This window comes from Copadichromis virginalis, linkage group LG17 (assembly GCF_057382275.1).
Source record: "Copadichromis virginalis isolate Kocher_CV1m ecotype Utaka linkage group LG17, C_Virginalis_male_GT1.1, whole genome shotgun sequence".
NCBI lineage: Eukaryota > Metazoa > Chordata > Actinopteri > Cichliformes > Cichlidae > Copadichromis > Copadichromis virginalis.
This window is the reverse complement of record NC_140634.1, coordinates 12,459,459-12,477,658: the sequence shown is the minus strand read 5'-3', so window position 1 is coordinate 12,477,658 and position 18,200 is coordinate 12,459,459. Positions and strand designations below refer to the sequence as shown.

At 40.8% G+C, this 18,200-nt stretch overlaps 1 protein-coding gene across 4 annotated transcripts in view; it reads right to left on the bottom strand.

Moving 5' to 3' along the window:
* Nucleotides 1–18,200, bottom strand: part of nos1apa (nitric oxide synthase 1 (neuronal) adaptor protein a) — a 249,641-nt gene that overhangs the window by 162,198 nt on the left and 69,243 nt on the right. For all 4 annotated transcript variants that reach the window (XM_085437190.1, XM_085437187.1, XM_085437188.1 and 1 more), the window contains exons 3-4: nt 11,369–11,461; nt 3,678–3,736 (exon numbers count right to left, since the gene is read on the bottom strand). In XM_085437190.1, coding sequence (XP_085293316.1) covers nt 3,678–3,736; nt 11,369–11,461 — 152 coding nt within the window. The remainder of the gene's footprint in view (nt 1–3,677; nt 3,737–11,368; nt 11,462–18,200) is intronic.

Sequence of the window (18,200 nt, the reverse complement as noted above, 5' to 3'; positions counted from 1 at the left end):
CGGCACTTAATCATCAGGTACTCCAGGTCCGGTGAGCAGAAGGATTTGACCGGGTGCACGTTCGCATAATCACACCAGCTGTTGTTGATCATGAAACACACACCACCGCCTCTGCTTTTCCCAGTAAGATCCTGTGACCTGTCCGCGCGATGCACGGAGAACCCCGGTAGTTGTATTGCGGAGTCTGGTACCTTGTCCGATAGCCAGGTTTCTGTGAGGCAGATCACGCAGCAGTCCCGCATCTCTCGCTGGAATGAGATCCGTGCCCGAAGCTCGCACAGCTTGTTCTCCAGAGACTGCACATTAGCCAGTAATGAACTGGGTAACGGTGGTGTGTTAGTGCGCCGTCTCAGTCGAACCAGAATGCCAGATCTTCTCCCTCTGCGTTGGCGTTTGCGGCCTCCAGGGCCAGAGAACAAAGGCGTCTCAGGTGAGATGAATGGGGGGTCTGCAAACGGAGCGTCCGTGTTGCAAAACTTGAACTCCGGAAAGTTATAAGAAAGACCGTCTTTTATGTCCAGTAAGGTTTGTCGGTCGTACACAAGGAGACATGTGCTACTCGCGAAAAAATGAAGGAAAAGTAAAATTAAACACAGAAAAAAGCTGTTGCTTGGGGGAGCTCGCGACAAGGCTGCCATACTCGGCGCCATCTTGTTCATGACCTTTAGGTCACCAAGAGATAATGCTAACCAGGGAACAATATCCTCATTCTAGGAGAATGTATCATTGTTTTGAATTTGCCATTTTCATAAATGACAAGCAAGATCTCCTGATACAGAGAATAAGAATTGAGAGTGAACAAATTTGCACAATAGAAGACAAGATAAAAAGAAAAAAAGATCATAACAGGGCTGAGAGCATGACCTGGTACCTACACTCTGCTTTATCAGACATTCTACCAGAGTGGAACAGTTTTGACCATTAAACTTACAGGTTTTTTACATGTTAACAATGCCACAAAAATTTGTCATGATAACATTAAGAAAACTGGCTGATTTAGAGCAGTAGCACGCCATTATTTTGGATATCCCCAAAATAAACACGGCCCAGGGAGACATCCAGTTTTTAAACCTGATATGATCTCACTGCCAGAGCGGGAAACACATTAAACATATTTGCTCACCTTTGGGAAAACCATCCATGCAGATCAACATAGCCTTTATGTTCAACTTCACTCCCCAACTAAAACATGCCTGAAGGTTTAAACACTGATAATAAAATGTGCTATCAAGATACTTTTTATCTACATTCTTTCTCTGCTCAGTAACCTCAGACTTATAATGTAACCCAGTATTTTTATTCTGAGGCCTTACAGTTTAGCATTCTGACTATCTTGTTTTTCTGGAGCCAGAAGCTTATTTTGGCAGGAGGTGCTGAGTTATCAGCTATCGCCAGCAAGCTGGGTTGCTGTGCCCATAAAACTATGTCACTCTGACACAAAGATCTGCTAATTAGTTTCAAGTAACACGCTAACAAAATACTATAACTGTCAGGGAGCTGAGGTCTTGCAGATAGTTTAGTGTTAGGTACATGCCTAATTACAAGTCTTAAAAAACATTTGAATGAATGGAGCTTGCAAAATAAATTACATGCATCGTATATAGATCAGGCACAACACTATGACAACTGACAGAAGTGAATAACATAACGTAAAGAACTGTACCCGAGTTGGACAAAGGCCAAAATTGTGATTGCTACATGACTGGGTCAGAGCATCTCCAAAACTCCAAAGCTCATGTTGGGTTTTTCCAGTCTGCAACGGGAAGCAAAGGCTGGCCTGTGTGGACAGACGAGCTCATGCAGCTCAAACTGCCAAAATTGTTGGTGCTAGTGCTGATAGAAAGGCATCAGAATACACACTGCATCACAGTTTGATGCGTATGGTGCTGCATAGTTGCAGACCAGAAAGGGTGCCAATGTCGACTCCTATGCACCGCCAATAGCAATGGAGCAATGGAAGAATCATGATGAATCACGTTTTCTTTTAACTCATGTGGATGCCCAGGTGGGTTACTTATCTGGGAAACACCTGGCATCGGGATACACCATGGGAAGAAAGTGAGCTGGTGGAGGAAGTACGATCCTTTGGGCAACGCTCTGCTGGGAAACCTTGGGTCCTTGTTAAAGTTACTGTGACAAGTACCACCTACCTAAGCATTGTTGCAGACCATGTACAGCTTTTTGTTGAAATCGTAATCCCTAATAGCAAAAATGGTCCAGAAATGGTTTGAGGAGAACAAACCAGTTTAAAGTGTTGACTTGGCCTCCAATTTCCCCAGGTTTCAATCCAACTGTGCATCTGTGTGATGTGCTGGACAAACAAGTCCAATCCATGGAAACTCCACCTCAAACTTAAAGGACTTAAAGGATCGTTTGCTAACATCTTGGTCCAGATACCACAGCACACAATCAGGACTCTAGTGAAGTCTGTGCCTCAATGGATTGGAAGAACCAACACAATATTATGCAGTTGGTCATAATGTTACGCCTAATCGGTATACGCACACACAACACACGGCGTTATGATAAAAAGAATCCATCCATAAAGAGAAACCTTTTTTTTCACTACACTAGATGTTTAATACTCTTTAGTTGCCAATTTTAACGTGGGAGTCTATGGTGATGGCTCGCTTTTAGAGCCAGCCACAAGTGGCTACTCAGAGTTCTTGACACATAACTGTCGGCATCATTTTCCATCCCTGGAGGTTGTTGTTTGACTCACAATCATCCAGAACAAAACCCACTAATTGGAAGGTTGACAGTTCAACCCCCGGTTCACCCAGTCTGCATATTGATACTCCCAATACCGCGCATGTAACCAACAAGAGTATCGAATAAAGTGCTATATGATGCATATGAATAACACTTGAAAGTCTCACACTATTACAAACCTCTACTAGACTAGAAGACTCAAATGCCTCGAAGCCGAGTCTGCTTGATGTTCTGAATTTACATAAAAATGTCTGTTCTGAGGAAAAACAGCAACACAGGAAAGACACAGATCCCAAGTATTCCACACAACACCAACACCACTGGCAGTAAATAAGGTTACTTTAGGTCACGCTGCCACTGGGATACAACTCAGGCTGTTTTAAGATGTCAATTAAACCTCATGCTGTGATTATGATAGAATTGCAGCGCTGCAAACAAAACTGCAGAAAACCACAGTATGGTTACAGGGGATAAAGAGCTGACTAACGGCTCAGGTTTAATTAGATGCCCCCATTAAAAGAGAAAGAGATCCGAAATTAACATGACAGCAGAAGTGACACTTGGGCACATTAGAACTTAAAATTTATTCAATTTTTAAAAACAGTGTTGAGGATTGGTTTGATTACCATTTCTTCTGATATGATGTTTAGCATTTTTTTTCTGAAATGTTGGTGGTGCTGTGCTGTTTAGGAGTCGGTGGAAGTTATCGCCAGACTTACCAGTGCCTTCTTTCTCCAAAATGTCAACGCTTGCACTGACAGAGACAAAGGATTCTCATTTCCGGAGCCACCACAGTGTACTTAATCAAGTTTGGATTAAAATTCATTTGGGAAAAGGCTCAATGAGCCATAAGGACTGACTTACTAGAATAAGTATTAAAAAGCATCTAAATTAGCATTTAAAGATGAGCTAAAGAAATGTAACGTTATGACAAAAAAAAAAAAAAAATCTTAAGGCCAGCTTACCTGTAAATGGGATCCTGCATCACCATCATTTTGCTCTCGTCCCATGTCCACTCCTTCTTCTGTGTAAACAAAACGAAACCATTCAGTTACACCAAATGTAAAAAAATTGGATACATAAGACGAATGAAATAAGAAACATTCCTTGCTTGGACAGTTTGAGCATAAATCAGCTGAAACTCAAAGACAGACAGATGATATTCCGTGAGCACAGATATCATTGTGAGCCCTTCACATACATTTTTTACTTGCTCCTTTTGTCTGTTTGATTAAATCTACCTTTCACCTTAATGTCACAATCAAAATGTCACCACAGACGCACACAGGAATCATTCTTGTTGATTTCTGTCTCCACAGAGCCCTTTGTTGACCGAGTCATTCAATCACTTCAATCTGCGCTCTTTGAATGCCTCCTTTGCACTCAGAGATGTAAATAGATTGCTGACCGTCACACTTGACATTTCAGCTTTCGGGACAAGGAGCCAAACTCGACAAGAAAACATTCATCCATCGACTGGCCTTTAATTGCATCCCGCCAGTACACTTGACCAAGGGCCTTTTGAGGGCAGCCAGGTACAGAAAAATAAATATCCATATTTTGTGCTCACTTTTGGTTTGTTGTCAGAAATTAAATATAGTTTGAATCCCTTCATTTTTCAGAATTCTTTTTAAAACTTTATCATGTTGCGTTTTTATCTGAGTTTGTGCCTGGCTTTCAGTTAGCTGACTTGACAGCTAACTGCTATTTAAGTGAAGGTGGAACTGTCCTGTTAGCATATGTAAAGTAGAGATGACAACCTAAGCCGAAAGGATAATACAAAGTTCCAAAAACAAAAAAAGAAAAGCAAAAACTGACTGCCGGCTTGCCAAACTAAATAGTTACAAAACAAGCAGGTACTAATTTATTAACACAGATGCAGCCCGTTCATTCTGATGAATGCCCTTGGTAATTTACCAATAGCAGTGGAAATTAGTAAGTCAAACACAAGCAAACTTAATGTGGGCATGAATAATCTAACAACTAAACAACACAGCAAAAGACTTTTGCATATTTCAAGTGGAGGGTGGTGCTGAAGCAAACCACACAGAGTTCAGTGGAACCATGGACTGACACTGTCTAAAGACAAAGGTGGGATGTCTCATCACTTCTTGATGACAGAGCTCCCAGGGTGGACAAGATTCGCCCTGAGTTCCTTAAGGTTCTGGATGCTACATAGCTGTTTTGGTTGCCACATCTCTACAACATGGCGTGGAAATCTGTGGCAGTGCCTCTGGTTTGGTATGCTGGAGTGGTAGTTCCGATCTTTAGGACAACCAGAGGGAGTGTTTCAGCTATAGGGGGATCACACTAGTAAGCCTCCCTGGGAAGGTCCAAGTCAGGATACTGGTGAGGAGAGACATTCAGTTAGTTAAACCTCAATTTCAGGAGGAAAAATTCGGGGGTTTTTGTCCTCGTTGCAGAATACTGGACCAGGTCTTTATCTTCTCGAGGATATTTGAGGGTACATGGGAGTTTGAGGAACTATTCTCTATTTGCTTTTTGGACTTGGAGAAGGCATTTTACTAAATTTCTTTGTAAATTTGGGTACGACTTACTCTCTTATTGCTACGAGAGCTATTCAGTCTCTGCACAACTGAATTTCGAGGCCCATCTAAGTTCCAGAAGTTGGTGTCAGAATCTCATTTCTGCTTTTTAAAGATGCTCAAGTTCTATTGGCTTCAAAATTCGGACACTGTACCGCTCTATTGTGGTGAACTGAGAGATGAGTGTGAATGTGCAGCTGCTGATCTACATCCCTACCCTCATCTATGTTCACGAGCCCTGGGCAGAAATCAGACTGTGGACACAAGTGGGAGAAATGAGTTTCTTCTGAAGGGCGGCTGGGCTCCCCCTTACTGTTGAGATGCGAAGTTCCTTCATTCAGAAGGAACTCCACATTGAAAGGAGCCAGTCGAGGTGTTTCAAGCATTGCCTACTTGGAAGAGGCCCTGAGGCAGATCCAGGGAAAGCTATAGAGATTATATCTCTTAGTTGGCCTGGGAAAGTCTTAAAGTTCCCTCGGATGAACTGGGAGAGGATGGTCTGGTGTATTGACCCACGGCGGGAAAGCGGCATTAAATAGATGGATGTGTGGAGATTTTCACCAGTTAGCCTGTAAATGAAGTTATTGTTCCATTTGCATAAATGTGCACATCACTTTTGTTTTCTGCATGTGTATGTAGCTGCAGGTATTTTTTAGTATGGCCATGTGTAATGAATGGCATGTGTATATGACTCACGGCCGTCAGTGGATAACAAACTATTTCAGCAAAAACCTCAATATTCATTACATTCAGTACACATTACGCAGAGACTTTGATCTCTACCTTATTGTTTATGTGCAGATTCTCTGCTTACAATTGTGACCTAAAACCTAAAACACTTAACATTTCTGTTAAATGTCAAAAACAACTTTGTAGCCATTAATACATCAATCGCTTGTATTTTGTGTTATTCTTTCTCTCCTGTCGATGTGACACTTTCTGTTCTGTTAACGTAAAATGCCAGCTTTAAGGTCCAGAAACATGCAGGGCTCTGCTCTAAACATGCAAGATTTGGCCTCAGCAAAAATCTACAGGACAAGTCAAACTTTGGGCACCACTTTGAGCAGTCTACATGCACTGATTTCACACTTTTAATAACATCTCCCTTGGGCTTCCAAATAAATTATTCCTCCTAGCGGCAACTATCACATTCACATCAGGGATGTGCTTTTTTTGTGCTGTCATTTTCAGCACAATTTGTAGTAAATTGTCAGGCTCAAATCTAAGCGCAGTTTTATGGTTTAATTAAGTACTCAAAGTACCTCAAAAGAAATACATATGCAGTAGGCAAGCTGAAAAAAATAAATGTCCCAAAGCCAATGTGCCTGTTCAGTACTCCTGACAGAACGATTCTACGCTGCTTAAAAGTATCTGGTGATGTCTGCGGACTCAGTACTTCCAAAAAATATAAATCTGTCGACTTCATGTGCATCTGGTCACCGGAAATGAGAATCTATATTATAGAGAATATACAGTATTTCCTAAACAGTTCTTCAAATACTGATGTAAAGCTTCAGTAACAGCTGAGATTTTCCACTTTGATATTTTTTATTGAACTGAATTTGCTGAAGCACAAAGCATGAAGGACATTAGCCTTAACCCTATGAATACTTACAGTATGCATCTTCCACTCACACTGCTGTCCACAACAAAGCTATAGAGCAAATATGCAGATGTTTTCAGTTGGCCATTTACTAACAAAGCTAGACTTTTAAACTAGTCCGATTAAAGGCCAACTCCTTTCAGGGCCATTCAGACATTAATGTAAATCTGACATACAAATATGGCCTTTGTAAGTCAACAGAGTTTCACCTGATATAAGCTGAGTGAGTCCTACATAAAGTAGGTACAGTCTTTCAGGTGAAGCTTAACTATAAAGTTTTTTCAGACTACAGCAGCAAAATCAGTGTGCCAAAAATGATGCTCCAAAAAGCTTAAAGGAATTTGACAGTTTTCATCAGAATTTGGAGGAAACCATCTTGCAAGTTGGTTTTATATGGAACATTCATCCCTGCATCATTTGCTCATTCTTCCCAATACGAAGGAACTAAGGAAATGTGTGGTCTGTGCAGATGGTGGACCATCAGCTGAGGAAATCTTGCCATTTTCACAGCCAGCAAGTTGCCAACAGGCAATCAGATTTTGGAGCTGCCTCATCTCCTTACAAAGACACAGACTGTCCCTTTAAATACAAGACTTCGATTGCTTTTCAGGCTTGCACAGAGTGTTTAAAATAAACTGTATATGAAAGAGAAGTGAAACATAGAGGAAGAAACTTGGACTGGCTTTTTAGCCGTCAGATAATTCTATCAAAATGCTCCAGAGGGCACCAATAACACAAGCACATCTGAGAGGTCCAGGACACGAGGCATAGGAGTCAGATGGGCTGAAGCTCCCTGTTGGCACACTGATCAGCCAAAGCAGACACAGCCCTAACCTTAAGCTGTATGGGGGAATGTATTACAAAGCGAAATTAATGAGTTAGCAAGCTATGCTGACCTTAAAGCCAAATTTTTCTGTGTCACAAAAGTGACTCTCTTTTTACCTACCGGTAGCTAAATCACCATGGTAACTGATACTCAACCTGGTCAGGACCAGGTTGTGTTCAAAGTCAGCTCAGTTTGCCCATACCTTACTGTTGCCAGCTCTATGCATCACACGCTCACTGGAATCCTCAGTATGTAATATTGGAACACAGGATCTCTATTCAAACCATAGAATTAATTTACTTTGCTCAAGCATCAAACTCAAGCAGCTTTCACATCTCCTTCATAACCTATGGGGCTTTAATGTTTAGTTTCTAGTGAGACCCAATCACATAAACACTAGCACTGAGTTCTAAATATCATAAGTCATAAAATATTTAACTTGAAGTATTTTACATGGATTTTTTTTTATTCTGTGCACTAAATACCAAGTTTACAGTTGTTGTCTTTTACAGCTTTAATATCTTGTCTTATTTGTAACAGCACTGCTATATTTTTATGTTCTTATATTTATGTTCTGTATATATTTTAATGACTATAGGATGATCATCATCTCTGATTGGGGGAGGTGCCTCTCATAGGGATCATTTTGTGCAGAAAAAGAGTCACTTGACTGGAGAAACACCCCTTTTTATGTGACCACAGGGCCTAAAGCAGGATTTCCAGCTTAACAGAGAAAATCCATAAGCACTGGTGATGCATGTCATCTCCAGTGAGGTTTTAGGTTTTGTCAAGCTGCTAACGCAAAATAGCCTTATTATGAGTTATGAGCAAATATAATCAATTTATAATTGTTCTCCATCCATCTATTTTGTTCCACTTAACCGTGGCCAGGTCAGGTGGACATGGGGGCAGCAGCCTAAGCAGATAAACCCAGACCTGTCTTTCCTCGGCCAACACCTAAAGCTTGTCCGGGCCAGGTGAGAGATATAATCTCTCCTGTGTGTCCTGGGTCTGTCCCGGTGTCACACCTCACCCAGGAGCCACCCAGGAGAAATCCTTGTCAGATGCCCGAACTGGCTCCTTTTGATGTGGAGGAGCAGCAGCTCTTTTCTGAGCCCCTCCCAGATTGCCAAACTCCTCACCCCATCTCTAAGGGAGAGACCAGCCACCCCCTGGAGAAAGCTCATTTGCACCATTTGTATCCATAAACCTGTTCTTTTGGCCACTACCCAGAGCTCGTGACCATAGGTGCAGGTATGGACGTTGATCGACCGGTAAACTGAGTTGTTAGTAAATGGCAAATTATCTACAGAAGCCCACAGTTTTTATTTAACCTCCTAGGACCTGGCGTCCACATATGTGGACATTACATTTTGGGTTATTTAGACCAAAATACTGAATTTTGCTCTACAAGGCCCTAATATTCACTTACGAGGACATTATACTGCTACTGTTCTATCAACATTTTAAATGAATATCCTCATATGTGGCTCTTATTTTTCTTAAAAACAAAAATCAGGTAAAAAAAATAAATCTGGTAATTCTTTGTTTTTACAGTCATCGGGCCCCAATATGCCCAAATATCAAAGAGAAATTAAAAATGCATGCCGTGGAAGATTTCGGGTCTTAGGAGTTTAAGGAGGTAAGCATGCTTTTTAATGCTTTTTCAATACACAAACCCTAAAAAGGTAAAATGTACTTCAGATGCTTTTTAATACAAAAACTTTGTAAACATGACAGTCATTTTCCCTTGAAATTACAGCAGGTACTGTAGCTAGTAACCTATATTCTTCCAGAGCTGATGGGGGCAGGATATCACCCCTCCAGAAGTGGGTATAGTAGTACTTTCCATTCAAGTCAGATGACCAAGGGGTGAAACTGATTTGCAAAAGGCAATATGAAAACGTTGCTATTGTGTTTTTCAGTACAAAGTATCATCCTTCTTGTGTTGTCCTGAAATAATAGAGTTCATCTTTAAGTACAGAGGATAATCTTTTTCTTTTTGTATTGAACCGAGCATCAAGCATTTTGGAATTCTCCTGGTCCTGGCACCAAGTACCATATTTCTGAAATCAGATATCTGGTGACGGCCCTATAATCTACACCATTTAAAGCGGGCAAGACTGGATTAAGCTCATCGATCATCATCGTCTTTATTCCCTCCATTCGCTGAGTCGACCACAGAGCCTGTCCCGTCATCCTCAGCTCACTTGGAAACACAGATTCCTCTCCAGTGTCAGTTCAACTTCTTCAAGCTTTCTTCTTGCTCTTTCCTCATCTTTTAATTCATGATTTCTACTCTGCTAGTGGTTCTGATCCCCATCAAGCACTGTATTCTCTTTAGTAGTCCTTCCGTTGTCACACATGCTCTCTAAGAGGACTGGTCGTTACCTTCTGCTACAAACAAAGACACAGGAAATTAAACAGCTGTTGACAGATACACATTAGGGGCCAGACATACTGATTTTGTGCCAACAAAAAGCCTCATTATGTGTTAAAACACAATTGCTGGGAATTTACAGGGTGACAGAGAAAGCAAAGTGAAAATATATACGGGGTGAAAAGAAAATTGTATTTTTTATGCCTTTAGTACAGTAAATACCTGCAGTATTATATGAAATGCAGGAAAAGTAGCTTAAAAAAAACCCCAAACACAACACAGTTTCTTTAACACCACAGCTGTCAGTGATTTTTTCCTTTTTCATGTTTAGTTTAACTCATTCACTGCCAGCCATTTTCAAATGGCTGGCAGTGAAACACAACAAGACTTGCACCACATTTTTGTCTCACTGCGCAATCCCTTACGTGCGCAAACCCTGCACCTCCTTGCAGGTCTACTTTTACTGCTGGTGGGCTTCAGTTCAACTTACGTTGAATGAGTGAATGAGTTAATTTCGGAGCATTTTCTTGTGTTCAAATTACAAGAAACATGTATGCCTGTGAAGTTAGGAGAATACTTGCTCTTGCTGCAGCGCTGCACGTTTTGTGCTGCCCTCGGTAAACTCATTGCAAGGCAAAGGCTGCACTTGTGTTTATAAAGTGAGGCACTGTTAGCAGATTATCCACACAGCTTTCCATTTCCATCAGTACATTTCCTTTGCCCAAGTGGCATCTCACTTGGAAAATAAGTAGCCCTAAACTGCTAGAGTCAACACCCACCTTTAACCACTCTGTAAGCATCGGTGAATGTTGTGGGCTAATAGAGCTGGCTGTCATCTGCAGCACTATCAAGGATCAAGTGATAGCGCTATATGCGTGATGAATTGGGCATTGAAGAGAAAAAAGAAAAGGAAAGGGAAAGAAAAAAAGAAAAGAAGAAAAAGAAAAAAGAGAAAGAAAAGAAGAAGAAAAAGAGAAAAAGGAGAAAAAAAAGAAGAAAAAGAAGAAAAAGAAAAAAGAGAAAAAAAAGAAAGAAAAGAAAAAAGAAAAGAAAAAAGAAACAAGAGAAAAGAAAAAAAAAGGATCGACGTGGCCGATGACAGAGGTGGTCAACGCGCAACCATAAAGCACACGTATGAACCAAAAACAAACATCAATGTTTTTACACCAAGACATTTTATATGATGTTTTACTGATCCGTTCAAAGGTCTACGATGCGGGTGACAACAATTCAGTACAAAACAGTACAAAGTAGTACAAAAGATGCTTTTAATTTGCAATTTATAAAAAAAGTTCACTCACTTTCTTCTTTTTCCTCAAGGTGATTTTCACGCCATCTACAGACACCACGATGTGGACTTTTTTCTTCTTGATGTTTTTGACCTTGAACTCATACTGCAGAGAGAAGACAGGCAAAGCGATATTAATTCTTTGGAAAATTAAAGGTAGACGTGGGATGTGTGTGTGTGTGTGTGTGTGTTGGGGGAGGGGGGGTCCACCTGTTGAATCATGTCCTGGGGCAGTGGAAAAAAAAATTATACGAAACAGGGAAGAAATATCAAATGACAACATTGGCGCATGTCTGACAGCCCTGTCTAACTTTTAGATGGTTTGATCTAAAAGTTGAGTTAAAGCTGCTGTGATTTCAGAACTATATTAGTTATAACACCGGTGTAACATGCAGCTGAAGGTACAGAGGTGATACTTCCACTCAACCCAAACCTCTGGACATAAAAACCCTACAAGCGTCTGTTGTCAAGGCTTGCTCAACAGTCTTACATATGTATCAAAGCAAAGTACTGTTAAAAAAATTACATTGACATCTTGCTAGTTAATGGTAGCAGCAGATAACTGAGGTTCAGTTTGTACAGACCGAGCACGGTGTGAAAAGACGACACGGAAAATTTTTTGGATGCAAATTTGTTGTGCAACATATATATACACATTAAGGGTTTCATCCATCCATCCATTCGCTTCCGCTTATCCTGGAGCCTATCCCAGCTGTCATAGGGCGAGAGGCAGGGTACACCCTGGACAGGTCGCCAGTCTGTCGCAGGGCCAACACACAGGAACAGACAACCATTCGCACTCACATTCACTCACACATTCACACTTAGTGGCAATTTGGATTATCCAATTAACCTATCCCCACAAGCTGCATGTCTTTGGACGGTGGGAGGAAGCCGGAGTACCCGGAGGGAACCCACGCAAACACGGGGAGAACATGCAAACTCCACACAGAAAGACCCCGGCATGATGTTGGAATTGAACTCAGGACCTTCTTGCTGTGCGGCAGCAGTGCTAACCACCGTGCCACCGTGCTGCCTATTCAATTTTGTGAAAAATATATTTTCAGATAGACAGAGCACACTGTTGAAAAAAATCAAGCCAACATCATTTCTAATGGTTTGATCTAAAAGTTGTGTAGGCTCTGTGTAGGTAGGTATGAGCACCGTGGTGATGCATGTCATCTCCAAGTCGAGATGTGTGTGCCCCAACAATATATGTTCATCTATCATAAGCCATATAATCGTCCCAATACAAAATGATGGTACTACACATTTTTTACCATGTCATGCAGACTTCTGCTAAAGCAGCTCGTTCTTTGTTCATAACACCCAGAGCATATTTGCATCCACTCATATTGCACTTGCCACAAACCAAGCACGCAGTCAAACTATGAATAAAACCAGCTTCACTGTGTCTTCATAAACACACTTGAAAGATTTGAATAAGCATCGTGCCAGCTTTTGCAAACTTGATCAGCCCTACAATAACAAACTTCTGTGGTTAATTTAAAAACATTCTGGTTTCTATGTTAGAAGTACCAGAAAGCATTAGATAAAGAAAGCTTGAATGAACATGAAATTATTTGAGCACAGACACCTGACAATGACCAAGATTTGTTGCAGAAAAAGGGCAATCCCAGCTGAGTGAATATAAGATGATGGGCAGACTCCTGCTATGCTAAAGTCAATTTATACCCCATAAATCAAGCTGAGACAGCTTCCATGGTCTCTGCTGCCTTTAATGGAGCTGTGAGCGGTGTCAAAAAACAACCCTGCAGGAGGCACCCACAGTCAATAGTGTATGGAGCCACACTGTTTGCCTATCAAATACAGAGCAGGGCTAAAAAAAAAATCCTGGATCAAGTGACTTTTGTGTTAATATAGGGATCTTGCAAACTGACATGCAGCCGAGTGATGCCTGAATCCCTGAGTTATACAGCACCACCTGAAAGGTGACAGGAGACACACCTCTATGTCTACTTCTAGCCATCAGCCATCATCAGAGAAACGACTGAGGTTAGATTAGGTACAATCCTACCATGCTGTGAGACGCTTATGGAAGACCCACTCAGTGAATCAAAGAAAGACATCAGAACATTGGGGTGCATATAAAAACAGCAAAGCGAGCACTCTGGTCTAAATAAAGCACAACTCATTGATGAGTTCTGAATCAATGAGCCTTGGTTACCCCTGAGACAGTAGCTGGTTCACCACTGCTCCTTCCTTGGACAACTTTTGATAGATGCTGACCACTGCAGACTGGGAACACCCCACAGGAGCTGCATTTTTGGAAATATTCAAGTGACGTCAGTGTATGTGCAAGTAATCCCTGACCAAATACTCTCTCAGTCTGGCTTCAGACAGCTCGAAACACTTTTTATATCTATATTGTAAATTCAGTCATCTCGGGGAGAGCTCTGGCTCCAAGCAGATGGTCCACCCAGATGCTATCTATGAGGGACAGCCAATCAGAAGAGCATGAGGTTTGGGGTTTTTTATTATTATTATTTGTTTGCTTTTATGTGTTGCACCAAGGCCCAGTATAAGAAAAATAATGATATAATGTTAAATGGTTACTACATGCACAGTTATGTATTGCAATTCAAGTCATTCAAGTCCAATGGATAGCTTGAAATGGTACAAAGTTAATTGGTGAACTGTCAGAGGTTAAAAAAGGTAAGGTTACCCAAAACAAAAAAAGTATGTACATTTCAGAATTATATAAAAAGGCCTTTCTCCAGGGAACACAAAATGGGTTCACAATTTAAAGGAGGTTGATCAATCCTTGAAAGCTGCTGCTAATAATTCCTCCAGGTGTTCCAACTTTTCTTGATTACTTACAACCCCATCTGTCTGCATAAAACCAGTGTTGGAACACATTATGCTACCATACCCTCGTGAGCATCAGTTTAACAGTACTGTACTGCAGAAAGTAGTGTGTTGCTACAAAAATGGCGAGAATAAGGCAATTAACAATGGAAGAGAGAAAGACCATCATAACACTTAAAAGTTTAGGTCTCTCCTACAGAGAAATTGTAAAGAAAGTCAGGGTGTCAGTGAGTACAGTTTCTTTCACCACTGAAAGGCATTCAGAAACTGGGGAAATTTTGACAGGGAGAGGTCTGACAGACCCAAAGCCATAAATAAAACAGTGGACAAGTTTCTGAGAGTCGCTTGCATGATAGGCAGCTCACAGGACAACAGCTTCAAGCACAGCTTAATATTGGTCGTAGTAAGCAAGTCTCAGCTTCAACTCTGAAGAGAAAACTTCGAGCTGCACGTTTGACAGGAATAGTTGCAGCAAGAAAGCCAGGCATCAGAATAAGACAAAGAGGCTTGGCTGGTCCATGAACCACTGCCACTGGTATTATGGAGTGATTTATACAAATTCAGTAAATCACGCAGGATCTTTATATGCTGTCAAGTAGGTGAATGGATAGTTCCACAGTGTGTGGCATCAACTGTCCAACATAGAGGAGGAAGTGTGATGGTCTGGGGCTGTTATGCTGGATCCAGAATCGGTGACTTGTACAGAGAGGCACCCTGAACCAAAATGGCTACCACAGCATTCTTCAGCGCCACACACTACCCTCCGGTATGCACCTAGTTGGTCAGGGGTTCATCCTACAGCAAAATAATGACCCAAAACATAAGTCCAAGCTATGCCAGAACTACCTCAGGAAAAAAGAACAAGATGGTAAGCTTCAAAACACAGAGTGACCAGCACAGTCTCCAGCCTTAAACCCCATCGAGCTGGTCTGGGATGAACTAGACAGAAGAGTGAAAGCAAAGCGACCTACAAGTGCCACATTTACGGGAACTTCTGCAACAGATATGGGAAGAACTTTATGAAGAATTTTGATTTCTATTGTAGAAAGAATGCCATAGGTGTGTTCAGCTGTTATATCTGCCAAAGGTGGCTACTTTGATGAGTCAAAAGTTTAGAAGACACTTTGGTCTATCAATTTGGTCTATGATTTCTGTTTTAGCTCCAACTGCTTATTTGTATTATGCAATGAGACATTAAACTGCGTAATTCCCAATGAAAAAAGGGAAAAATTGGGGTGTTCTAAAACTTTTGAACAGTAGTGTACATATATATTTATGTTACAGAGGTTTTTGTCAATGCTTTGTCACAACTTTGGCTCGTTTGAGATCACAAAGTGAAATAAAAATGATGACATTTAAAATCTCTGGCCACATGCTGACAAGGTGACTTCTTGTGTTATGAATTTTTTACGTCTGTATAATGAAGGAGCTGATAGAATGCAGAAAGAGCGCCCTGTCCGCATCGGTCTGAAAAAGCAAGAAGCTTTAAGAAAGCTTTGAAGAAACCCAATCACCTCCTTACTGGCTGTCAGTGCACAAAAAGTGCCAGAGCTGTTTGCTAAGAGATCACATTTCCCATCTCTCTGCAGTTCGCGACCAATTATGCGTAAATGTGCTCAAACTAGTGAGTTGTTGATTGTCAATTAGTGAGTCAACAGAAAATTACTGTGCAACAATCTCATAAGTTTTAAGTAATTTATTACAGAAAAGACACCAAATACACTTTTAGGTTCCAGCGTCGCCTAATTGCTAATGTTTTGAGAGGCAATTTTCTACAATTAAGTGTACAAGGCTCATTAAAATGAGGACATATTAAGCAAGGAGAAAAAACAATAGAGCAGAAATGATAATGTTTTCCACAGTGCTTGACTTTTGTAAGCAGTTACAGTCTATATACTGCAGAGGAGGACCCAACTGTTCAGACAAGAGGGTTACTGTAAGGGTTCTGAATCTCTCCAGATGTCTGCTGATGTTGCTGTATCAATTTTAAATTCACTTTTAGACATCTAGTGCATTAGTTACACTCGCTTGTCCTTGGGTTTGAATTTAAGGAAATGCTTTTTGTTGACACAGAGACACAAACAACCAAGCTCGCACTGACTTTACAAGAAACCAGTTTTAATTGCCGTAGTCCAATATGAATAATCCCTTGACAATACAAAATTAAGCTAATTCCATTTTACTGATCCTATTAGCAATATAGATGTATGATGTTTAAGATGCTTCAGACTGTATATAGTTAATGCAGACAATGCAAGCTGCTTTGCAACCCACCTACACCCCAACTACTTCTTAGATGCCATTTCTGACTTCAGTGTCATGTCTTTTGTCACTAATATGTGGTCTGTTCTGCGAGAGGCTCTCTAACCCTGTAAAGTTTGAACCAACAGGCATGACATTTTTGACAAAAAAATTCAAACCTTTTGAAACTGGAGTGTTTATTAAACCATTTTAAGAACTTAAATATCAACTTGGATATATGACTTTCATCAAATATAAAACACCTGGCATTAAAGGATTAAGTTATCACTGTATGCATATGGAGAGGTGAGGAGGTCCAAGAGTAGAGTCTTCCAAGCAATTGTAATAACAGTCCTACTTTAACTAAGGAGGTCATAAAAAGAGATCTTGCGCTTGTATAAAGCCAAGCGCAATACAGGCTTGAGCTATTTTCAAGAATGAAATGCAAAAAATGTCAGAGGACTCGGGCTTCTGCATTGTACAAACTTGGCTTTTCTGGTATCGAGCACAATTGAAGAGATGCTTGTCCACGTCAGTTGTCTTCCCATTTCAGGAAATACTGTTTGAGCTGGAGCAGCGGTCCCCAACCACTGGTTCGTGAGTCTGTTGGTACCTGTTGCAACAGTTGAGGCTCGGGTGTGAAATTTATGGTTTTTAGGGTTTTTATCATTATTTTTTTTTAACGTTTTTATTGTTAACTCGGTTTCCTAGGGTCTTTTCTCGTGTGTTATGAATAATATATATATATATATTTTGGTACCGGTACTCGTTTTATTTTGTTGCATCTATCCGCGACACCTTAAAGGCCGGTCTGTGAAAATATTGTCAGACATAAACCGGTCCGTGGAGCAAAAAATGTTGGGGACTGCTGAGCTAGAGAACCGGAGGAAGCACATTTGATGCTTGCTGTGAATTCAGTGATCTTATTAATTGGGGTAGTTTCACATGGGTAAAATGACACAGACTCTGTACTAGGGACGATGTCAAACTGTGCCTTTTTTTCGCTGCCCTTTTATGCTTTTTTCACAATGAGGTTAATGCATTTGGTTAACAACCCTAAATATAAAGAATACTTAGACGCAAAGCTCTGCATTCAACAATCTGTTGATACCTTCAAAAAAATTCGAAAACCTCCACAATATTCCCTACATATAATCTGGGAAAACACTTCAACTATTCAATATGGTTAAGTTCCAAAGTCTATAAATGTTTACGTGTCAGTGTTATTGGTGGTTTTATGGTCATGTTGTCATCCATTGTAATGTTGACTGTGCTATAGATGCGAGATTTAAACGTTGGAGCAGCTGATCGATGGCACGATTGACCTCCACAGAGATGATTACAGCAGCAATTTAACAGATTTTTCATGCAGGGTTTGACTGGCCAAGTGCATGCAGTAAACTATGACAGGAACACTTCTCGCTAATAAGCCTGTCTATTCCTGTCTGTTATGGCCCTGTCGCTAAATCCACATTACCTACCACACACACTCCCTAGTGCTTACAGCTTCCATTTCAAGAGGCAGTAGCAATACTATAAATCACATCGCTGCTGCATCTATCTGTAAAATATGAGAAAATGAATGCAAGCAATTAAAAAACTTGCAGCACAGAAACTGCTGTATTTGAGAAATTGCACAAGCATTCATTTTACAGTCCCAACAGCACAGCTATACAGGACAAGGTTAGAATGAGCACAGATAACGGTTTGTAGTGCCGCTCAGGTTGTTGAGGATTGTCTGAAATGTGTCTGCTGGATAACCCTCCTGAATTCAC